General features: G+C 57.7%; 2 protein-coding genes across 5 annotated transcripts in view; both read left to right on the forward strand.

Annotated features, from left to right (window-relative positions):
* The window catches only part of LOC104667537 (protein PMS2CL-like), a 1,213,215-nt gene that overhangs the window by 257,185 nt on the left and 932,458 nt on the right, over nucleotides 1–23,572 (forward strand). The window lies entirely within an intron of this gene.
* Nucleotides 244–21,586, forward strand: SLC29A4 (solute carrier family 29 member 4). Of its 4 annotated transcripts, none has more exons than XM_030932221.1 (12): nucleotides 296–349; nucleotides 3,886–3,959; nucleotides 4,811–4,985; nucleotides 7,116–7,247; nucleotides 7,508–7,621; nucleotides 8,069–8,197; nucleotides 12,026–12,100; nucleotides 14,077–14,339; nucleotides 16,104–16,242; nucleotides 16,352–16,539; nucleotides 17,873–18,113; nucleotides 20,329–21,586. In XM_030932221.1, the coding sequence occupies exons 2-12, from the start codon at nucleotides 3,954–3,956 to the stop codon at nucleotides 20,469–20,471; spliced, it is 1,605 nt and encodes a 534-aa protein (XP_030788081.1). In that variant the 5' UTR covers nucleotides 296–349; nucleotides 3,886–3,953; the 3' UTR covers nucleotides 20,472–21,586. The 4 variants fall into 4 exon arrangements, with proteins under 4 accessions (XP_030788082.1, XP_030788083.1, XP_030788081.1 ...); XM_030932226.1 differs by having other exon boundaries at nucleotides 8,106–8,197; nucleotides 12,031–12,100; XM_030932222.1 differs by lacking the exon at nucleotides 3,886–3,959 and having other exon boundaries at nucleotides 244–349.

Genomic DNA, 23,572 nt, shown 5'->3' on the forward strand with positions numbered 1-23,572 from the left:
GAAGAGAGGAGGAATGGGAGGAGGAGGGAGGAGAGAAGGGTGAAGGGAGGAGGGAAGAGAGGTAAGAAGGGGGAGGGGAGGGGGAGGGAGGAGGGATGAACGAGAGGGTTGAGGGAGGAGGAGGACGGCGGGGCGGGGCCGAGCGCTGGGGGCGGGCAGAGGCGGGGCGTGGTGGCCTGGGCTGTGCTCGTCGCCGCGCTCGTGGACAGGGGCCGGGCGGACTTGGGGACCGGCGGAGGACGCCGGGCGCGCCCGGCCCGAGGCTGGGGGAGCGGGGCGCGGGCGCGCAGTGTTGGGCGCCTGGCGGCGTAGCAGGCGCGCAGAGGACCCCAGGCCGGGCCGGGCGGAGGTAAGCGGTGGCCGCGGGACGCGGGGAGGCGCCGGCGGGGACCTGTCGGAGCCTTTGTCTGCGGCGCTCGAGGCCCCCCGCCCCCTCCCGCCCGTCCGGGCGCTGCCTCCTCTCCCCAGACCGCCCCTGTCCCGGGAACCCGAGGCCGCCCCGACCGCGTCCTGTGCGGCCCAGCCCCCCGCGCCCGGCGACAAGCCCGGACCCGGACCCCTGGGCCCCGGCCATGGAGGGTGTCGGCGCCACCGCCTCCCCTGGCACCGCGCGAGGGTCCTCCCGCACGAAGTTCCTCCCCGGACCCTCCAGCGCCGCCCCATCGCCCTCCTGCCCCCGCCGACCCCTTCCTTGTTCTCGAAAAAGCATCTGGGTGAGGCGGGGCCTGGCCTCCGGGGTCTGTCCTTTGCCTGGGGGCGCAGGTCCGCGAGCCAACTTTGCGGCTGATGATGCGGGGTGGGGGGGAGCGGCAGAAAGGTGCGGGGACCCAGGCCGGGGAGGGCAGTGGGTCCGGGGGCCAGCCTGTGGCCCCTGCATGCATCGGTCCCTGGGGGGGCTGCAAGAAGGGGGTGGCCGGAGGGGCTTGAAACCCACCCCCAGAGGAGTTGGAGCAGCTTAGACCGCTGGGCTGCGGAAAGGGCAGCAGAGACATCGTTAGCCCCGGTTAACGCGGACCAGGGGTGTACCAGGCATCAACTAACCAGGACTGGTAGTTGAGCCAGGAGTGCGAGCCCAGGCCCGCTTTCCAAGTGGAATTCGGTTCCCCTGGTTCTCCCTGGCGGGCCGAAGGAGCGCGGCCCCAGAGTGAGGCCAGACTGGCTTTGGGGTCCAGACCCCCAGAGCTTCCAGCTGCCCCGGGCCGCGTTCAGGACTGTTGTGCACTTCAGGCCCCGTGGAAATGGGAGGAACCGGAGGGGGTCACTGGGCCAGGCTCCAGTCTGAGCCGCATGACCTCCCCCACCCCCGACTTGACCTCCCCCACCCCCGACTTGACCTCTATGTGCCTCAGTTGCCCTCCCTGCAGAATGGTGAGAGGCCTTGGCCAGACGCAGTGGCTCATTCCTGTAATCTCAGTTCTGGGAGGCTGGGGCTGGGGGATCACCTGAGGCCAGGAGTTCAAGACCAGCTTGGGCAACAGAACAAGACGCCACCTCTACAAAAATAGAAATTAAAAAAAAAAAAAAAAATGAGGGAGAGGGGTGGGAGCCCTGCCTTGCCCATAGCAGTGTTCTTTAAGTGGCAGCTTGTGCAGCTGTTGAATGCCTACTGTGTGTAGTTGAGCCTGACCCACCAGCCGTCCACCGAGTCCCTGTTTGTGACATACTCTCACCCTCTCCTTCCTCTACTGAGTTGTGAGGTGGGGAAACTGAGACCTGAGGGGTGACCTCAAGGCCAAAGAAGTGACCTGTGTCTTCTCAACGGCCCCCGGGGCAGGCGTTGAGGGGTCACCGCAGCTCAGAGTAGAGGAGCAGAGCCAAGCCCCTTAAACGCTGGGGTGGTTAGGCCAATGTGCATGTGGTTAAATTTTAATTAACGGGGGACAGGGCAGGAGGTCCTGGGCTGCCTTCCCCGGAGGGTAGTAGGCTTGCATGTTGGGGGCTGGGAAGGACAGAGTTGGAAGCCTGTGGCCCAGGAGAGGTGGGGGCGAGCGGCTGCAGCAGGCTCCCCACTCCCTCCACCATGGGGACAGTGGCTGGCCAAGCCGGGCAGTGTGGGTGGCAGCTGCCCACTTTGCTGACTGAGCCAGAGGGGACAGCAGCCGCCTCCTGGCTGGATGCCAAGCACGTCTGCCTTCCTGGGTGGCATGGCCTCTGGGCAAGGCAGAAACCTTGGCTTTCTGGCCAGGATTGTTTGGGGCACTGCACGTCCCGGGGAGCGTCTCGGGGGCCCTTACTGAACACAAACCAGGCCTTTCTGGGTTTGGATGTCCTGGGCTGGGCTGGTATCCTGAGCAGATGGCAGGAGGAGCATTTGATTGTTGAAGACTGTCACCCTGACACCATCCCCTTCCCTGGCCCTGCAGGCTGAAGAAGAGTCCCGGGGTCTCTCAGCCTTTGCTGACTCTCTGGCACCTCCCAACGACTCTCGAGGTCAGGCTTGTGTCCACTTCACAGGAGAGGACAGGTGTGCGGAGCCCTCCCAGGGCCACCCCAGTTCAAGCCCAGCCCAGCTCTGCTCTAAGCCTTGCTCGCCACCCCAGATGTGCTCCAGATGTGGCAGGAGGGCCAGGGCTGACAAGGGGCAGTCAGGAGAGCCTTGAGCCTAGAAAGGGAGATACGCCAGGCTTCTCAGCCCCCAGAAGTCCGGGACCGCCTCTCCCCTGGTAGTGGGCACTAATCACCTGGGTTGGTCCCCAGCTGTCAGGGGCTGAATCTCCCCAGTCCCCCAAAACCTGGAAATGGGAAAGCTCTGGCTTCAAAGCCCCAGTGAGGCCCCAGACCCCCATTCAGGCTCCAGTTAAAACTCTGTAGTGAGCTAGAAGAGGAGGACATGGAGTCACAGGGAGGTGCTTCTGCCTGGAGGCTGGGAAGGGAGTAAACTGAGGCAGGGGAGCTGGAGGAAACGAGACCCAGGAGATGGGACAAGAGCAGGCAGAGGTGACATGGGTCAACCCCAGAGAAAATCAGACTGGGCTGAGTGCAATGGCTCATGTCGATAATCCCGGCACTTTGGGAGGCCAAGGTGGGAGGATCACTTGAGCCCAGGAGTTCAAGACCACTATGGACAACATAATGAGACCCCATCTCTACAAAAAAGAAAAAAAATTAGCCGGGCCTGGTGGTGCACACCTGTTCCAGCTACTTAAGAGGCTAAGGTGGGAGGATCACTCGAGCCTGGGAGGCAGAGGCTGAAGTGAGTGGTGATTGTGCCGCTACACTCCAGCCTTGACAACAAAGAGACTCTGTCTCAAAAAAACAAAAAGTCAAGTTTCCTCTGGGCTTGTGGGACCCCTTAGGGTGGGCTTCTTCCAGCCTTTCCACGGCTCTCCCACATACTGGGGAAACTGAGGCACTACATTCAGCGCTCAGTGCCGTGCTGTCCTCTCTGTGAGCCTTAAACTCTGCAGCAAACACAAATCCTTTCTGCATCCAGATAAATAAATACATGTTATTAGAAAAAGAAATCATTGGCCAGGCACGGTGGCTCAGGCCTGTAATCCCAGCACTTTGGGAGGCCAAGGTGGGTGGATCACAAAGTCAAGAGGTTGAGACCATCCTGGCCAACATGGGGAAACCCCATCTCTACTTAAAAATACAAAAATTAGCCGGGTGTGGTGGCGGGCGCCTATAGTCCCAGCTACTCGGGAGACTGAGGCAGGAGAATCGCTGGCACCTGGGAGATGGAGGTTGCGGTGAGCTGAGATCACGCCACTGCACTTCAGCCTGGCAACAGAGTGAGACTCCATCTCAAAAAAAAAAAAAAAAAAAAAAAGGAAAAATCATTTTAGGGGAAAAAGCTAGCCTGCCCCAGGCACACACAGGGCTGCCCACACAGTGCAAGCATCTCCACGACAGATGACTTAGTTCCTTCCTTTCCTTCCGAAGGTCAGGGCTGGCAGATCCAAATTGAAGCAAGAAGCACTGAGGCAAGACCACAGGAAGAACTTTCCGCCATGAAGGTGGTTGGCCCCAGGACCAAGGGTCATGGTGGCTCAGAGTGTCACACAGACCTGGGTTGGGGTCTGGGTTCCCCCGCTTTCTGCCTGTGAGACCAAGGGGACTCTCCCTTTCCTGAGCTGAAAAATGAGTGATAAAGGCGCCTTCCTCCCAGAGGACCCTGCCGGTGCAGGCACGCACGAGGCTCACTCATGTCATCTGTTGTTTCCGACTGCCCCCCAAGTTCTGGTATCGCACCACCAAAGTATTCCTCCACTCCATCTATTTCTTACCGTGCCCGCTGCCACCATGCAGGCCACCTTGGTTGTTCCCCGGGGCAGCAGTCTCTGAGCCTTCCTCCCCTCCGATCCCTTCTCCCTAGATAGTAATGAGGATGAGCATCTTGAGACACACTGGGTGAGGGCTGGCTGCAGTGGCTCCATGGCTCACGCCTGTAACCCCCACACTTTGGGAGGCAAGGCAGAAGTTGGAGTTGGAGACCAGCCTGGGCAATGTAGTGAGATGCCATCTCTACAAAATAAATTTTTAAAAAATTAGCCAGGCATGGTGGTTCGAACCTGTGGTCCCAGCTACTTGGGAGGCTGAATCAGGAGGATCCCTTGAGCCCAGGAGGTGGAGGCTGAAATGAGTGATGGTTGCGCCACCATACTCCAACCTGGGTGACAGAGTGAGACCCTGTCTAGAAAAAAAAAAGACACCAGATGACATTGCTTATCTGCTTAAATTAATGTCCTCTGGATGGATAGAAAGGATGGTCCCCAGGGGATACAGTCCCGGCCGCATGGCATCGAGGCTGGGGTGTCTTCTCATCCTTCTTCCCTCACCTGCTCTCTCTGCTTCCTCCAAAGCACAGGCTGCCATGGGTTCTGTCGGGAGCCAGCGCCTTGAGGAGCCCAGCGTGGCAGGCACACCAGACCCGGGCGTAGTGATGAGCTTCACCTTCGACAGTCACCAGCTGGAGGAGGTGACAGAGGCATCTCAGGGCCAGGGCCTTAGGGCCAGGGGCATCCCAGCTTTCATGGACTCCGGTAAGTAGGGGTGCGGGCAAGGTGTGTGTCCTGTCCCAAAGCAGACTGGGCTGTGTGACCCCCAGTGAAGCCTTGGGGTATCGGGGAGCCATGGGTGGTCATGGACTGGAGGCAGTGCCTGTCAGTGTGGATTAGATCTGCTGCATAACAAACACGCCCACCGTCTCAACGTCTCCGCCCTGATGCTGCGTGTCCGTGCTAGGGGCCCTGCCAACAGCCCCCGGCAGAGGAGACTCTGTCTTAACATGGGCTTTCGTGCTCACTGGGTGGGTGAAGGGACCCATGGCTCATGCGCTGATCCATAAAGCTTCTATCTGGAGTGACACACGTCACTTTGGTCACACTCGTTGGCCAAAGCAAGCTATGCCTCACTGCAAAGGAGCCAGGAAAGTGCCTGAACAGGACTGGATGTGAGGTTCAAAGCTCTGGTTTTCAGCCCAGCTGTGTGACCTTAGAAGGGCCTAAACCTCTCTGAACCTCAGTTTCACTACATTGAGGAATTGGGCCACCTGACTTTGAGATCAGACTGGCAGAGTGGACAGCCCACAGGCTTGGAGTCTGACAGGCTCAGGTTCAAGACTGCCTCCCATCCTTCACCCACCAGGGGCTCCGGTCAAGTCACTGTTCCTCTCTGGCCCTCAGTCTCTTCCTCTGAAAAAGGAGGATAGTATTGTGTCAATGTGGCTGCACCAGAATCAACAGAATCTTGCTTGGGCCTGTCCCTGGCACTCAGGAGGCACCCTGTAAGCTATAGTTCTTTTTGGGGGAGCTATTGTTTATGCTAGTACTTTAGGCTCAGAAACCTGGGTTAAGGCTGGGCACGGTGGCTCACGCCTATAATACCAGCACTTTGAGAAGCTGAGGCCAGAGGATCGCTTGAGCCCAGGAGTTTGAGGCCAGCCTGAACAACCTGGCAAAACCTCGTCTCTACAAAAACCTACAAAAATTAGCCAGGTGTGGTGGCACACACCTGTCATCCCAGCTACTTCAGAGGCTGAGGCAGGAGAATCACTTGAGCCCAGGAGGCAGTGGTTGTAGTGAGCCAAGATCATGCCACTGCACTCCAGCCTGAGTGACAGTGAGACTCTGTCTGAAAAAGAAAAGAAAAAAGAAATTGGCTGACTAAAGTGGGAGCTAGTTAAGCCAGGCAGGCAGTCAGGAAGGTCATGGACAGTCTGGAATCCACGGGCAAGAGCTTCTTGGAATCTCTGAGCTCCAGGAAGACCTCAAGGTCTCACCCAATTAGGTCAGACCTATCCAGGGTCATTTTCCTTTTGATGAACTGAAAGTTGATGGAGAAGGAACTTTAATTGTAAAATGCCCTCACAGCAGCACCAGGGCTAGTGTTTGAACTGGGGACTGTACTTCAGCCTGTCAAGGTGACCATAAGCAGACCATCATGGTCCCCCCTTGCCATTGTGGCTCCCATAGACATCTCCATAAACCATGTCTCCTCTCCAAACAAAGGCAGTGACAAGGTCATACTGCCACCAAGCATGATGCAAGAACCCTGTACGACCCTAAACATGCTGACCCCTTCCCCAGCAGGACAGGCAGAGGGTGTTCACTCTTCTCCTTCCATATCTTATAATTTTTGTTTTGTTTTGTTTTTTGAAAACAGAGTCTCGTGCTATTGCTGAGGCTGGAGTGCAGTGGCACAACCTTGGCTCACTGCAACCTCCACCTCCTGGGGTCAAACTAGTGTACTGCCTCAGCCTCCTGAGTAGCTGGGACTATAGGCTTGCACCACCATGCCCAGCTAATTTTTTCTATTTTAGTAGAGATGGGATTTCACCATGTTGGCCAGGCTGGTCTCAAACTCCTGAGTTCAGGTGATCTGCCCGCCTCGGCCTCCCAAAGTGCTGGAATGACAGGCGTGAGCTGGTTTCCTGTCCATCAAGCTGGTGGCTTCAGTGGCTGTGATGGCGTGGGTTTGGTGGCCGTAGCCACAGTATTTGGTGGCTTTTGATAATGGCCAGATGACAGAGGTATCTGGAGCAGAGGGGAGCAGGGTTCACAGCGATGGCAGTGGCCATGGTGATGGAGGCCAAGGGGATGGCCATCGTCCTGTGCGGAGGCCGCAGCCATGCATGGAGGGTGCCCCGTCTCACCTGGTGTCTCTGGCTTTAGCACTGGAGGAGCCGGTGCCCGATGACCGCTACCACGCCATCTACTTCGCAATGCTGCTGGCTGGCGTGGGCTTCCTGCTGCCGTACAACAGCTTCATCACGGACGTGGACTACCTGCATCACAAGTACCCAGGTGGGCCCTTCCACGGCCACGCCCGGCCACTCAGCATACTCCATCATGGCCCGGGGCCTCCCAGAAACCCCCGGGGGCGAGGGTCCTACCCAGGGACCTATTTGATTCGGATCTCGGCTCCACTGTGAGCTGCTGAGTGACCTCAGGGCAGCCACTCACCCTCTCTGGGCAGCGAGCCGCTTCTGGGAGGTCGCATCTGGCAGGGGTCAGTGCAGAGGGTGGGGCCTCCCTCAGCACCTGCTGTCTCTGGCCCTCCACAGGGACCTCCATCGTGTTTGACATGAGCCTCACCTACATCTTGGTGGCGCTGGCAGCCGTGCTCCTGAACAACGTCCTGGTGGAGAGACTGACCCTGCACACCAGGATCACTGCAGGTGCGCTGGGCCCCGCCACGGGACGCCTACCTGTTGTGGCTCCCATGTGCCTGGCCGGTCATCCACTCGCCCAGTTTCCCTGAGCCTCACTCGCCTCGTCTGTAAAATGGGCACACTTCATAGAGCTGCCCTGGGGTCTGGCCGTGGTGGGGCCTCTGTACCCCACTGCATGTCCCTGGGCCCCGCCCAAGCTCTTCCCCACACTCAGTGTGTTCTTCCTTTTCCATTCCTCCGCACGGTGTCATCCAGTTTCAAGGCCTGGCTCAAATGGCGCCTCCTCCAGGAAGCCCTCTGGGTGCCCCTGTTAGACTTGTAAAGCATCCCTGGCTGTCCTTAAAGAGGAAGGGCAGAGAAAGCCTCTGACCGACTATGCAGGAGGGGCGAGGAGGAGGGGAACCCCCACCCAGTTGGCTCCACCGCTCCCCTCACTGGCCTCTCCCCCAACAGGCTACCTCTTAGCCTTGGGCCCTCTCCTTTTTATCAGCATCTGCGATGTGTGGCTGCAGCTCTTCTCTCGGGACCAGGCCTACGCCATCAACCTGGCCGCTGTGGGCACCGTGGCCTTTGGCTGCACAGGTAGGAACCGGGGCCCAGGGGTGAGGCCCTGAGTGCCCACTTCCGACCCTGTCCCACCCCAGCCCTGGTCTCCTGCTGGTGGCATGTGACATGATGAGAGCCGGGCTGGCTGGGTGCCAGGTGTGTGTCCACCTGCATGCCAGCGTGCACACCTGCACACCCATGCACACTGGCTCACACCCACACGAGCCTGTGTATGCACAGCGTGTAGCCACAGAGACCCTGAGGCAGTCCCTGGTTTCCCTGGTATAAACAGGGCTTCAAAGACTGTTCTGCCTTTGTCACCATGTCACTGTTTCTTTTGGGCAATGGCTTTCAGTAGGGTCTGACTCTGTCACCCAGGCTGGAGTGCAGTGGCATGATCATAGATCACTGCAGCCTCAACCTCCTGGACTCCAGCTGGTGAGCCATCCTCCCACCTCAGCCTCCTGAGTAGCTAGGACCACAGGCACATGCCACCAAGCCTGGCTAGTTTTAAAAAATTGTTTGTAGAGACCGGGGTCTCCCTATATTGCCTGGGCTAGTCTTGAACTCTTAGGCCCAAGCAGTCCTCCCATCTCGGTCTTCCAAAGTGCTGGTATTACAGGCATGCGCCATCGTGCCTGGCCTTACAAACTTTTGAAAGCTACTTTTTATTTTGCAAAAATTTCAAACCTACAGAAAGCTTACAAGAATGATACAGTGAAGTCCCACATGAACACTCTCTCCCCCTCTCCCTCCACCCCTCTCTCTCTGTACTTAAATTTCTCCCTAAGTATATATAAATATAAATACATATTTTCCCTTGTACCATTTGAGAGTTAGTTGTAGATGTCATCACCTTTCTTGCCTAATTACTAATACTTCAGGGTGTATTTTCTTTTTTTTTTTTTTTTTTTTTTGAGACGGAGTCTCGCTGTGTCGCCCAGGCTGGAGTGCAGTGGCCGGATCTCAGCTCACTGCAAGCTCCGCCTCCCGGGTTTACGCCATTCTCCTGCCTCAGCCTCCCGAGTAGCTGGGACTACAGGCACCCGCCACCTCGCCCGGCTAGTTTTTTTTTTTTTTTTTTTTTTTTTGTATTTTTTTTTTAGTAGAGACGGGGTTTCACCGTGTTAGCCAGGATGGTCTCGATCTTCTGACCTCGTGATCTGCCCGTCTCCGCCTCCCAAAGTGCTGGGATTACAGGCTTGAGCCACCGCGCCCGGCCCAGGGTGTATTTTCTACCAGTCAAGACATTTCTTTTCTTTTCTTTTTTTTTCCTTTTCTTTCTTTTTTTTTTTTTTTGGAGACAGTCTCGCTCTGTTGCCCAGACTGGAGTGTAGTGTAGTGGCGCGATCTCAGCTCACTGCAACCTCCACCTCCCGGGTTCAAGCGATTCTTCTGTTTTAGCCTTCCAAGTAACTGGGATTACAGGCGTGCACCACCATGCTAGGCTAATTTTTGTATTTTTAGTAGAGATGGGGTTTCATCACGTTCCTCAGGCTGGTTACAAACTCCTGACCTCAGGTGATCCACCTGCCTCAGCTTCCCAAAGTGCAGGGAATTACAGGTGTGAGCCACCATGCCCGGCCGACATTTCTTCTGTAACCACGTTGCAATTGCCAAAATTGGGAAATTTAACTCTGATACGATACTATTTTCTAAGCTACAACCCATATTCGAACTTCTCCAGTCATCCTGATAATGGTTTGTTTTTTTTTGAGACGGAGTCTCACTCTGTGTGGATCTCGGCTCACTGCAAGCTCTGCCTCCTGGGTTAACAGCATTCTCCTGCCTCAGCCTCCCAAGTATCTGGGACTACAGGCGTGTGCCACCACGCCCAGCTAATTTTTTGTATTTTTAGTAGAGACGGGGTCTCACAGTGTTAGCCAGGATGGTCTCAATCTCCTGACCTCGTGATCCACCCGCCTCAGTCTCCCAAAGTGCTGGGATTACAGGCATGAGCCACCGTGCCTGGCCCCGATAATGTTCTTTATAGCTTTTTTTTTTTTTTTCTGACCCAAAGTGCTCTCTAGATTCATAACTTTCCTTTAATCCAGGACAGTCCTTCACCCACCCCTGTGTTTCATGGCAGTGACATTTCGCAAGGGTCCAGCAAGGCTTTGTAGACTTTCTTTTTTTTTCTTTCTTTTTTAGAGATGGAGTCTTTGTCGCCCAGGCTGGAGTGCAGTGGCGCAATCTCAGCTCACTGCAACCTCTACCTCCCAGGTTCAAGGGATTCTCCTGCCTCAGCCTCCCGAGTAGCTGGGACTACAGGCGCCTGCCACCACACCTGGCTAATTTTTGTATTTTTAGTAGAGATGGGGTTTCACCATATAGGCCAGGCTGGTCTTGAACTCCTGACCTTGTGATCTGCCCACCTCAGCCTCCCAAAGTGCCAGGATTACAGGCATGAGCCACTGTGCCTAGCCAGCTTGGTAGACTTTCAAACTCTTTTTGACCATGACTTTCAGGAAGAAAGAAATACATTTTGTATTATGGCCCTGTAAACACATGTGTGTCTTTATAAATGACATCAAGCCTTCATGAAATAATACTCCCAATGCTACTGTTGTGTTTTGCTAAAAAACAAAAAAAAAAAAATGCTGTGACTTGATTTTATTTTTTTAGAGGCAGGGTCTCACTCTGTTGCCCAGGCTGGAGTGCAGTGGTGGGATCATGGTTCACTGCAGCCTCGACCTCCTGGGCTCAAAGGAGAGCCCAGGCCCCCCCACGTAGCTGGGATTACAGGCACAGGCTAATTTTTAAAAATTAGCACCTAGCTAATTTTTAAAAAATTTTTGTCGCCAGGCATGGTGGCTCTTGCCTGTAATCCCAGCATTTTGGGAGGCTAAGGTGGGCAGATCACAAGGTCGGGAGTTCAAGACCAGTCTGGCCAACATAGTGAAACCCCGTCTCTACTAAAAATACAAAAAATTAGCCAGGTGTGGTGGCGGATGCCTGTATGTAGTCCCAGCTACTCAGGAGGCTGAGGCAAGAGAATCACGTGAACCCGGGAGGCAGAGGTTGCAGTGAACCCAGGTAGTGCCACTGCACTCCAGCCTGGGCGACAGAGCGAGGCTCTATCTGAAAAAAAAAAAAAAAAAAAAAAAAAAATCATAAAAACAAGATCTCACTTTGTAGCTCACGCTGGTCTTGAACTCCTAGACTCAAGCGATCTTCCCTTCTTAGCCTCCCAAAGCACTGGGATTACAGGCGTGAGCCACAGTGCCCAGCCTTGACCAGAAGATTTTAGTTAGACAAAGACTGCCCCCAAGGCTACTTCCAGTCATGGATTTGCTAGACTCCAAGGTAGGGGCCTGTACACTTTTGTTTTCCCTAGATCCTGATAGATTTCTGGCTGTATTATTTAGGATGAGAGGGGTTATTGCTGTATAGCAAATTAACCGAGAAATCTCAGTGGCTCCATAGAACAAGCCTGACTTTCTCACTCTTGCTGCCTGTCCTGTCTGGAGGGTGAAGGGTGTTATGCTCCACACGGTCTCTCAGGGCCTCAGGCAGACAGTCCTCTCCCCAATCCATAATACATGGCCTCTCCTGTCCCTGCCCATGGGAAAAGGAAAGGTTGAAAGTCCATGCAGGCTTTTCACTCCCTTGCCCAGAAGTGACGTGTCATTTCTGCAGATGTTTCATCCACCAGAGCTTGTCAATGACCCTGGCTGACCCCAAGGGTACACTGGTTGGTGTTCCTACTGCTGCGTGTCAAATCTCTCTGCCATTAGTGGTGTTAACGGCTGTTTATGCACCCTTGAGTTCTCCCAAGCTAGTGCATTTCACCCAAGTTGACAGGTGATAATGGTGTCTCTGGATTTTTCCTCTCTCTCTCTCTCTCTCTCTCTCTCTCTCAAGTGCAGCAATCCAGCTTCTACGGATACACGGGGATGCTACCCAAGCGGTACACGCAGGGGGTGATGACCGGGGAGAGTGAGTATCTGCAGATCTCCCGGGGAGGGGGTGTTGGGCTGCCCTGGGCTCTGGAAGCTTCTTCCCGGGGGTTCCCAATGATGCACCCTGGTCTGGGAGGGAGGCTCACAATCCCTGGCACAGTGAGCTAGGGACAGTGATCACCATCTTTCCTGGCCTGGCTGGGGGTAGAAAAAGGGTGGACTCCCACATGGGAGGGACATGTGGGCCCACACATGTGTGTGCTGTGTTTCTGGGGTGTGTGGTCCTTTGTGATGGGGGAAGCGTGTGTGTCTCTGAGCATGTGGCTGGGTGTGCGTTTTGTAAGTTTGTGTGTGTGCGTGTGTTAGGGAGTGGGCCCCATCCATGGCCGTGATGTCATGGACATCACGCCATGCCTACAGCACCATGCCCTCCTTCAGCCACGGACACACAAGCCACCCCCTGGTCAGCACCCCATGTGGGTGTCTCACGGGCTTCTCAAACTCACGTCTCCTCCACCCACCCTGCCACTCACACCCGCCCCTTCTCAGCAAATGGCACCTCCTTGCTCATGCCTGAACCTTATATGACACCCGGACCTTCTCCAAGTCCTAGGTCTGTCCCATGGCCTCCAGCCCCTGCAGAGGGGCAGCACTGGCCCCTGGCAGCGACACTGTGTGCGTGCAGGCCCCTTCCTCTCAGGGTCCCCAAGCTTCCTTCTGTGCCTGGACTGCCCGGGGTCAGTGCCGCCCAGGCAGGAAGCGGAAGCCCAGATCAAGACCCACGTGGGCCTGGTTCGTTTCTCCCCTTGGGGGCGTTCTGCAACCCTCTGCCTGGTGCTGAGGTAGACCAGACGCCCCGGAGCCCCCAGACTCCCATCTTGGCCAGTGGATTTTGTGGTGGGGCTAAGCCAGAGTGGGTGCAGAATTGTGCCGGCACACTGATGTCGGGTGGTTTATGGAGCCAAGGGCCCCGCAGAAAAGACGCGCTCAGAGCCCTGCCCACCCTCACGGGGTGGCCCACCATGGCCCTGACCCACCCTGCCTCACACGGGGCAGTGGCCCATGGCCACACTAAGAAAAAACCCACAGCCTGCCCACCCCAAGGCCCTCCCTCCCAGCCTCGTGACCCTAATCGCGGCTTCCAGCGCCTCAAACATGAGCAGTCAGCTCACGGCAGTTCCCGGCCAGGAACACCCGTCCCCAGGCTGCATTCCCAGCCCTGTCCTGCAGACCTCCGCGTCAAAGGCCCCCAATGGGACAGGGGTCCTCTAACAGCCCCCCACCTCTGCGCGCCCTCTGCTCCGTCTCTTTCGGCCCCCTGCCTGAATCACGCACAATCTTGTTTGCATCCATCCTCTTCCCACCCTGCGTCCGTGTGTCATCGTGGCCCTACTGCGTCCTCAGAGCAGGAGGGTGCAGCCACGCAGCAGGCACTGGGTAAATGCCCCATGGTGGGGTTGTGTGAGCGGCGTCGGGGTGGGGCTGCTGTGAGGGGCAGCTCCTGTGGGCAGCTCCTCTTGTGGCTGGGGCAGAGCTAGGGGCAACCGGAGTTGGGGCCGGAGAGAAACCAGACTCAGGACTTAGATGGAGCGGCAGGGGGTGTGGCTGGGGAGGTGGGGCGGGGAGCTGGGGGAGCGGGTGGGACGGGGCTGTGTGGGGCCAAGCTGAGTGGGGGTGGAGGGTGGGATGGAGCTGGGCGTGGCTGAGTGGGGGCGGAGCTGAATGGGGTCTGGAAGCAGCTGGGGCGCTTACTGTAGGAATTTCTGGAAGGGGCTAGTGGAGCTGGTCTTGTGGGAGCGGGGCGGTGGAAGTGGGCGGGGCCTACGGTGATGGGAGGGGCCTGTGGGTGGGAGCAGGGCCGGCGGTGGAGGGCGGGGTTGGCGGTGGGGGGGGAGCCTGTGGGCGGAAGGGGGCGCCGGTGGGGAGGGGTCTGTGTGGGCGGGGATGGGGCAGGGCAGGGTGGTGCAGGGAGCTGGGCGGATCAGGCCCGGGCCCACCGTGTATGCCCTCCAGGCACCGCGGGTGTGATGATCTCTCTGAGCCGCATCCTCACGAAGCTGCTGCTGCCCGACGAGCGCGCCAGCACTCTCATCTTCTTCCTGGTGTCGGTGGCACTGGAGCTGCTGTGCTTCCTGCTGCACCTGTTAGTGCGGCGCAGCCGCTTCGTGCTCTTCTATACCACACGGCCGCGTGACAGCCGCCGGGGCAGGCCAGGCCGGGGTAAGGGCTCTGGTTACCGCGTGCACCACGACGTCGCCGCCGGGGACGTCCACTTCGTAAGTGCGCATCACCCACCTCTGTTCCCTCCTCTGTCCCCACCGCGAGGTTGGGAAGTACCCGCGGCCCAGCTCGTCCCCTGCACCCCAGGCTGCGGCCTCCCGCTGTGGTGGAGACCACTTCCTGCCAACTCCCTTTATTCTGTGGACTCAGCTGTGGGTTCTTAGTGGCACCCCACATCCCGTGGCCTGAGGCTCCACCCCAGAGCATCCGGGGCTCTGCCCAGCTGCTGTATCCCATGGCGTGGGGCGTGCGGTGTGCATGGCGCCTGTCCGCAGTGACACCCCACATGATGTACACTAAAGTTTCCATCCCTGGGACAGCCCACGTTGGTTCTGGGGGGTCTCAGCCCTCTTGGCTGTGCCAGCTCACGTTGGAGATTCCTCCTGCAAGCTCAGCCTGGCAGCAAACTCTCTAGGAAGCTCGCACCCTTCCTCCCTAGAGACGGGACATCAGGAGGGAAATCAGGGCTCAGGGATAACCGTGTTCCCTGAGGGGGAATTTCCCATATAAGTCAGAATTTCCCATATAAGTCACCACCAGCCAGCCAGGAAAGGGAGCGGTCTCCCAGGTGAGGATAGACAGACAGAGAGGGAGGGCCAGGGGCTTGTTCTGTGGCCCCTGGTTCTGCTGCTCTTCCCTGTCACAGCACAGAGGCACTGCTCCTGTGGGGTCCCCAGCGCAGACAGCCCCTGCCAGGAAGTGCCCTGTCCCACCATCGCTGGGGCAGGCAGCTGTCCTTGGGGGGCTGGGGTGCCCTCTGGTGGCAGCAGTGCTGCACAGCCCCCAGGCTCAGGGCCAGCCGCTGTACAGTCCTGGGGACACCTGCAGGGTGAGGTCAGGAGTGCCAGACCATGCAGAGGCGGGGTGAGGGAGCCATTGGTCCTCATTCCTGAGGGTCCAGAACCAGAATGGTCATGCAGGCCTTGATCCAGTGAGTCACCTGGGCCCTCAGCTGGGGACACTGAAGTGAGCCAGAAATACCATCCCCAGGGGAGCACCCAGACCCAGAGAGGGACCCAGGATGGAAAGGGACAAGCCGGGGCAGGGGTGCATTCCTCTCATGGTGAGGGACCTTCCCCGAGGGACTTTTGGGCTAAGACCTGACCTACAGGAAGGGTGTTGGGGTGGAGGGAAAAGTGTGTGCAATGGCTCAGAGGCTGGGAGGAGCTCCGTGTGTTTGGAGGAGGGGAGAAGTAAAGGGGTCATGGGGGACAAGATGCTCTGGTTGGTTTGGTCGGAAGCTGGTAGAGGGTTCATGGGAGTGGTGAAGTGGAATTTGCAGCATCAGAAGTGTGAGAGCCAGGCACAATGGCTCACACCTGCAATCCCAGCTATAGAGGAGGCCAAGGTGGGAGGATCACTCGAGCCCAAGAGTTTGAGATTAGCCTGGGCAACATAGCAAGACCCTGTCTCTACAAAAAAGAAAACAGCAAAAAAACTGGCCTGGGTGATGGCGCATGGCTGTAGTCCCCGCTACTTGGGAGGCTGAGGTGGGAGGATTGCCTGAGCCCAGGAAGTTGAGGCTACAGTGAGCTGTGACTGCACCACTGCACTCCAGCCTGGGCAGCAGAGCAAGACCCTCTCTCTAAAACAGAAATGTGAAGTGAGAGACCTTGATAAAGTGGGAGAGGGGTGTCTGCACACAGTAGGCACCACCTGAATGTCAGCGCCAGCCCCATTGCAGCTCTTCTGATTGGGCCTGGATTCCTCTCCTGTCCTGTCCTCCACTCAAACCCCATCCCACTCCGTCCTCCCTCCAGGAGCACCCAGCTCCGGCCCTGGCCCCCAGCGGGTCCCCAAAGGACAGCCCAGCCCACGAGGTGACCGGCAGCGGTGGGGCCTACATGCGCTTTGATGTACCGCGGCCAAGGGTCCAGCGCAGCTGGCCCACCTTCAGAGGTGAGTGCAGGGGGTCCCTCTGCAGCCCTGGCGCTGGTACCCAGGCGGGGGGGTGGGAGGCAGGCAGGGGTCCCCGTGGGTGCTGCCTCTGACCCCCGCCCGCCCCCAGCCCTGTTGCTGCACCGCTACGTGGTGGCGCGGGTGATCTGGGCCGACATGCTCTCCATCGCTGTGACCTACTTCATCACGCTGTGCCTGTTCCCTGGCCTCGAGTCTGAGATCCGCCACTGCATCCTGGGCGAGTGGCTGCCCATCCTCATCATGGCTGTGTTCAACCTGTCAGACTTCGTGGGCAAGGTGGGCTGCCCGCCCTGCCCAGTGTCGGGGGACGCCACGGGGTGGAGGTGATGGGGAGGCCTTGGTCCATCCGGGAGGGGTTCTGAGTGAAGGATGCATGTGGCTCCCACATGGAAAGGGCAAGAGCCATGGAGTGGCACCATGCTGGACAGTGTTCTGTGGAGGGTGGCCCCGGCCTGATCCCACTGGGGCACTCTGGAGTGTCAGCTGCATCTCGAAGGATAGGTGTGGCACTCACCCTCTCGCCTCACAGTCACAGGTCCTCCAGGGATGAGCACAGGAGGATGCCCCAGAGGGGACCCAGAGAGGGCAGGGACCCTCAGAAATGGCTCAAAGAAATGGCTAGGTGCAGTGGCTCATGCCTGTAATTCTAGCACTTTGGGAGGCAGGCCAGAGATGGGTAGATCACTTGAGGCTAGGAGTTCCAGACCAGCCTGGCCAACATGGTGAAACCTCGTGTCTACTGAAAATACAAAAATTAACTGGGCATGGTGGTGCGTGCCTGTAATCCCAGCTACTCGGGAAGCTGAGGCAGGAGAATCGCTTAAACCCAGGAGGTGGAGGGTGCAGTGAGCCAAGATTATGCCACTGCACTCCAGCCTGGGCGACAGCATGAGACTCTGTCTCAGAAAACAAGCAAACAAACAAAACACTTAGCCAGCCGTGGTGGCATGTGCCTGTAGTCCCAGCTACTCTGGAGGCTGAGGTGGGAGGATTGCTTGAGCCCAGGAGTTTGAGCCTGCAGTGAGCCACGATCGTGCCACTGCACTCCAGCATGGGGGATAGACCGATACCCTGACTCTAAGGGAAAAGGTTTTTTTTGTTTTTTGTTTTGTTTTTTTTTTTTGTTTTGTTTTTTTTGAGATGGAGTCTTGCTCTGTCGCCTGGGCTGGAGTGCAGTGGCCAGATCTCAGCTCACTGCAAGCTCCGTCTCCCGGGTTTACGCCATTCTCCTGCCTCAGCCTCCCAGTAGCTGGGACTACAGGCGCCCGCCACCTCACCCGGCTAGGTTTTTTTTGTATGTTTTAGTAGAGACGGGGTTTCACCGTGTTAGCCAGGATGGTCTCGATCTCCTGACCTCGTGATCCGCCCGTCTCGGCCTCCCAAAGTGCTGGTATTACAGGCTTGAGCCACCGCACCAGGCCTCTAAGGGAAAAGTTTTAAGTGGGATTTGGAGGATTTTAGAGGGGCGATCCGGAGAAGGGCAGGGTTGCAGGCTGAGCTGGACAGACCCAGGAGTGTTTGGGGATGGGGACGTGGCTGGAGGCTGGGTGGGGTGTGAGGGGAGTGGGGGTGGCCGGGACAGGGCGCTCACATGCCTGGCTCTCTGCAGATCCTGGCAGCCCTGCCCGTGGACTGGCGGGGCACCCACCTGCTGGCCTGCTCCTGCCTACGTGTGGTCTTCATCCCTCTCTTCATCCTGTGCGTCTACCCCAGCGGCATGCCCGCCCTGCGCCACCCTGCCTGGCCCTGCATCTTCTCGCTGCTTATGGGCATCAGCAATGGCTACTTCGGCAGCGTGCCCATGATCCTGGCGGCAGGCAAAGTGAGCCCCAAGCAGCGGGAGCTGGCAGGTGAGGCCCGCGGGGCATGGAGGGGGTGGTCCTCCCAGCAGCGCAACGTCCCCCTCACGAGGAAACCCAGGGCAGACCGCAAGAAGGTGCATTTGGGTTCCGGAGGGAGGTTCAGAACAGTCAATGTCTGGGAGGCCGTAGGTGTGGGGACGTTCTCAGCCACTTCATTCATTCACTCATTCATTCACTCATTCATTCGTGTACCCCACAACTACTTGGTGAGCCCCTCCTGTGAACCAAGTGCTTTTCAAGGCACTGGGGACACAGTGGCGACAAAATGGCACTCTCCGTGCTGTAGGACTGACCGTCCAGATGTGGAGGCAGCCCAGGCTGGGAGCAGTGGCTCACACGGCACTCTCCGTGCTGTGGGACTGACCGTGCAGATGTGGAGGCAGCCCAGGCTGGGCGCAGTGGCTCACACCTACAATCCCAGCACTTTGGAAGGGCAAGGCGGGCGGATCACTTGAGCCCAGGAATTAAAGACCAGCCTGGGCAGCACAGCGAGAGCCTCTCCTCTCTAAAAAAGTGTTAAAAATTAGCTGGGTATGGTAGCATGCGTCTATGGTCCCAGCTACTCGGGAGGCTGAGATGAGAGGATCACTGGAGCCCAGGAGTTTGAGATTGCAGCTGTGATCACGGCACTGCACTCCAGCCTGGGTGACGGAGCAAGATACTGTTCAGAAAAAAAAAAAAAGATCCTAGATTGGTGTAACTGGTTGAATGGCAGGAAATCGTATGGGGAAAAATAAAGCAGAGAAACAGGAGTGATGGGATGGGAGAGTCAGGCTCAGGAGCCAGCAGTGTAAATGGAGCAATCTGGGAAGACCTCACTGAGGAGGTGACTTTTGAGCAAAGACCTGGAGGAAATAGCGAGGGAGACAGCCATGTGAGGATGCAAGGGAAAGGCGTCCAGGCAGAGGGAATGGCATGTGCAAAGGTCCTGCAGCACTGAGGCCAGGGGCTGGAGAGGAGAAGAATGGGGTCTGATGGTTGATAAAGCATCCCTCCAGCTGCCGTGGGCATGGAGGTGAGTGAGGAGCTACTTTACCAGTCCAGGCCCTTGAGGACGGGGCCCAGACCTGGAGGAGGTCGACGTGGCACTGGGAGGTGCCGGATTCCAGGTCTTGTTTGGACGGCAGCCCACAGGACCGGCTGACGGGTTGAGAGGTAGGGTGTGAGAGAGGGAAAGGGGCTCCAGGTTTGGGGTCCACTACTCAAGGCAAGAAGGCTGGCACTGGCCCAGACTGAGATGGGAAAGGGCCTTGCGGGGAGGGGTTGGGGTTGGGTTTGGGATTTGGTACGTTCCAGGTGCCCATCGGACATCCCAAATTGTCCCTGATAGGGAGGAAGCCGGAGGTTGGAGACTGGAGAGTTTTTTTTTTTTTTTTTTTTAAGATGGAGTCTTGCTCTGTTCCCCAGGCTGGAGTGCAGTGGCACGATCTCGGCTCACTGCAACCTCTGTCTCGCAGGTTCAAGCAGTTCTCGTGCCTCAGCCTCCCAGGTAGCTGGGATTATGGATGCCCACCACCACATCTGGCTAATTTTTGTATTTTTAGTAGAGGTGAGATTTCACCACATTGGCCAGGCTGGTCTTGAACTCCTAACCTCGGGTGATCCGCCCGCCTCAGCCTCCCAGTGCTGGGATTACAGGTGTGAGCCACCATACCTGGCTGAGACTGGAGATTAAAATGGGGAGGGTTGGGGCCGGCCGCACTGGCTCAGGACTGTGATCCCAGTGTTTTGGAGGCCAAGGTAGAAATATTGCTTGGGCCCCGGAGCTTGGGACCAGCCTGGGCAGTATAGTGAGACTGAGTCTCTACAGAAAATTTTTTTACGTTAGCTGGGCGTGGTGGTATGTGCCTGTGGTCCCAGGTATTTGGGAAGCTGAGGTCGGGGGATCACTTGAGCCCAGGAGGTCAAGGCTGCAGAAAGCTATGACTGTACCACTGCACTCCAGTCTGGGCAACAGAGCAAGACCTTGTCTTTAAATTTTAAAAATGGGGGTTTGGGGGAGCCAGAGAAGCAGGCAAGGCCTGGTGTGCATAGCAGATGGCCTCGGGGAGAAGGAATGAGGAAGGACAGGATCCGGAGAGGGTGCTCCCACGCAGAGCGATGGGGCAGCGGGTCCTGGAGGGACAGCACCTCACACCCGAGGAGCCGTGGCCACCAGCTGGTCGCCCCGGCCCTGCTCCCCTCAGGCCAGTGTTGTCCACAGGGAACACCATGACCGTGTCCTACATGTCGGGGCTGACACTGGGGTCCGCCGTGGCCTACTGCACCTACAGCCTCACTCGCGACGCCCACGGCAGCTGCCTGCATACCTCCACCGCCAATGGCTCCATCCTCTCAGGCCTCTGAGCCAGCTCTGCCCACTGCCAGGGACGCCGAGGGCCTGACCAGGATCCCCAAGGCCTGAAGGCCCCTCCCCCGTCCCCACCTCAGTGCCTGCGGGGCCCTGAGCCTCTCCCTGTGCCAGCAGCGCCACCCCCTCTGGGTCCAGCCATCCCCAATCCTGGCCTGAAGTTCTGCAGTCCTTCGAGGACCGGAACACATTCCTGTGACCCGGGGCTCTGGCCAGCACTGTGTTCTGTGTTTGGTCTCATACCTGCCTCTACCTTCCATCTGTGTCCAGCGGCCCCAGCTCCAGCCCAGCCAGCACACTGCGGGGTCACACGCACTGTGTCCCCACTCAGGACAGCAGACACCCGCCAGAGTGTGCGTGCCCAGTGACTGCACCCCGGCCCTCATCACCCGCTGCCACTGATCGGGCCACCACCTGGCCCAGCCTCCACCAAGGACCCCTCATGAACCCTGGAGCCCTGAGAGGAGAGGGGCAGCCCCCCACCGTGTTACCCTCCAGCCTCCCCCTTCTGTCCTCATTCTTAGAGACTGCTTGTCCCAAACAAAACGCGTTAGCCATGAAGGAGTCGGAGCCCTGGGTCCGAAGGGACCTGCCCACGGTCTGCGTCAGCCTGTCGGGAACCACAGCAGTGGTGCCAGCCAGGCACATCAGGACCTCCTCACACACCCATGCGATGCCACAGGCCAGGGGGCTGTGCCTGACTAGGAAGCCCTCCCATTGCCTTCTTGGTCCATGACAGAAGAGGGGAGGTAAGTCTAGGGGCTGAAGTCACACACCCTGGCTGAAGTCAGCTTGACCTACGTCTTGACCCTCATCCAGCAAGGGACCCGACAGACCCAAGGGTCCCTAGCAAGTAGGGAGGGGCTGGGGGCACTCCAGCCTGGGTCCCCCAGAACACCAGGCCTGTGTGGGTGGCACCCTGAGGTTGGGGGATTCTAAGGGTGTCCTTCCAGAGACAGCGTTTCCAGGGGGAGGACGGCCCACCCTTACAGAACCCTGGCCCTGGCTGTGACTGCCCTGTTTCACCCCTGCTGTGTCCCGTCACCCGTCTGTCCACTAACTGTACCGCACTGGCCATTAAAAGATAAAGCAGACCGCTGCACTGCCGCCTCCAAGCAGAGTTTGTGCGTGGACGGGGGCTGGGACTGCCATCTTGGGATCCCGGTGGAACTCGGGTCGCCCCGTGTAAGCCGGACCTCAGTCTTCCCATCTGCGAGGTGGGCGGGGCGGATCAGGGAGGAGGAGGGTGTCCTCATACCAGGTAGGCTTGGTTTGTGGGCAGGGCTGGGTGGTGGGGTGACAGCTGGGAGCACTTGTGGTTTGTCGCTCACCTTGACCCCCCGTCTTCGTGAGGATCAGGGAGGATGGCTGCATGCAGCCCATTTGAAGGGGAAACAAAGCGGGCGCGATTTGTCCCCTACCCCTCGGGGACTACACTGCGTCCTAGGAGTCAGAGCCTCCTGGCCTCGAGCCTCAGCCCTTTTGCTGATTTGTGCAATTTGGACGAAATCCTGCACTGTTCCATTCCTCCATTTTTTTTTTCTTTGAGACTGAGTCTTGCTCTGTTGCCTAGGCTGGAGTGCAGTGGCACGATCTTGGCTCACTGCAACCTCCGCCTCCCAGGTTCGAGCAATTCTCCTGCCTCAGCCTCCCAAGTAGCTGGGATTACAGGCGCCTGCCACCACCACACCTGGCTAATTTTTCTTGTAGAGACGGGGTTTCACCATGTTGGCCATGCTGGTCTCAAACTCCTGACCTCAAGTGATCCACCTGCCTCAGCCTCCCAAAGTGTTGGGGGATTACAGGCGTGAGCCACTGCACCCGGCCTGTGCCTCATTTTTGTTTTTTCTTTATGAGACAGGCTCTCGCTCTGTCACCAAGCCTGGAGTGCAGTGGTGCCATCATAGCTCACTGCAGCCTTCACCTCTTGGGCTCCAGTGATCCTCCCACCTCAGCCTCCCAAATAGCTATGAATACAGGCGTGTGCCACCACGCCTGGCTAGATTCTTTTATTTTGTGTAGAGATGGGGTCTTGCTGTTGCCCAGACTGGTCGCAAAGTCTGGGCCTCAAGTGTTCCTCCTGCCTTGGTCTCCCAAAGTGCTAGGATTACAGGTGTGAGCCACTGCACCTAGCCTGTTCTGTCCTTAGTTTCCCCAAGCAGTGGGGCTGGTCCAGGTTTTGATGTGGGTCCCTTAAAGAGAAGGGCCACCTGTGCTCCAGGTCTGCAGCCTCCAGGATACAGGGCAGACATCCTCCCTGGGATCCAGGTGGGTGGCCACTTGGGCCAAGACTGCACCAGGTGACACCAGAGCGTTTCCCATAGCCCACGCCGGGCCCTTCCCTTGCCTGAGGCCAGCTGGGTGCCCTCCCTGGGTTACCTTCTTGCAAAGCCCCAAATGTCCTCTGCAGGCCACCCACACTAACCAGGTCAGTCGCTGGGCAGCCAGACCCCCACCTATAGCTTCCCTAGGCCCCAGTGCAGAGGCTGTCCCCCACCATCTAGGTGAGGGCTTGGGGCCACTCTTACCATTAGTATCATTTTCTTCAGTTGTGATAGGCATGGCTGGGAATGTGCAGCTTTGCTGTTTTTTGGGGGGAGGGGTAGAGTTTCGCTTTTGTTGCCCAGGGTGGAGTGCAGTGGCTCGATTTCAGCTCACTGCAATCTCTGCCTCCCGGGTTCAAGCAATTCTCCTGCCTCAGCCTCCCGAGTAGCTGGGACTACAAGCATGTGCCACCATGCCCGGCTAATTTTGTGTTTTTAGTAGAGATGGGGTTTCTCCATGTTCGTCAGGCTGGTCTTGAACTCCCGACCTCAGGTGATCCACCCATTTCAGCCTCCCAAAGTGCTGGGATTACAGGTGTGAGTCACCATGCCTGGGAATTGTTTTTTTGAGATGGAGTCTTGATTTGTTGCCCAGGCTGGAGTGCAGTGGCACGATCTCAGCTCACTGTAACCTCCGCTATGGGTTCAAGCACTTCTCCTGCCTCAGTCTCAGTCTCCCAAGTAGCTGGGATTACAGGCGCGCACCAAAACACCCCGCTAATTTTTTTGTATTTTTAGTAGAGATGGGGTTTCACCATATTGGCCAGGCTGGT

This window comes from Rhinopithecus roxellana, chromosome 6 (assembly GCF_007565055.1).
Source record: "Rhinopithecus roxellana isolate Shanxi Qingling chromosome 6, ASM756505v1, whole genome shotgun sequence".
Taxonomy (NCBI): Eukaryota; Metazoa; Chordata; class Mammalia; order Primates; family Cercopithecidae; genus Rhinopithecus; species Rhinopithecus roxellana.

Coding starts and splice junctions, on each gene's coding strand:
- SLC29A4 (XM_030932221.1), top strand. Junction 7,248..7,507: donor CCTGCATCACAAGTACCCAG/GTGGGCCCTTCC, acceptor GGCCCTCCACAG/GGACCTCCATCGTGTTTGAC. Junction 8,198..12,025: donor CGTGGCCTTTGGCTGCACAG/GTAGGAACCGGG, acceptor CTCTCTCTCAAG/TGCAGCAATCCAGCTTCTAC.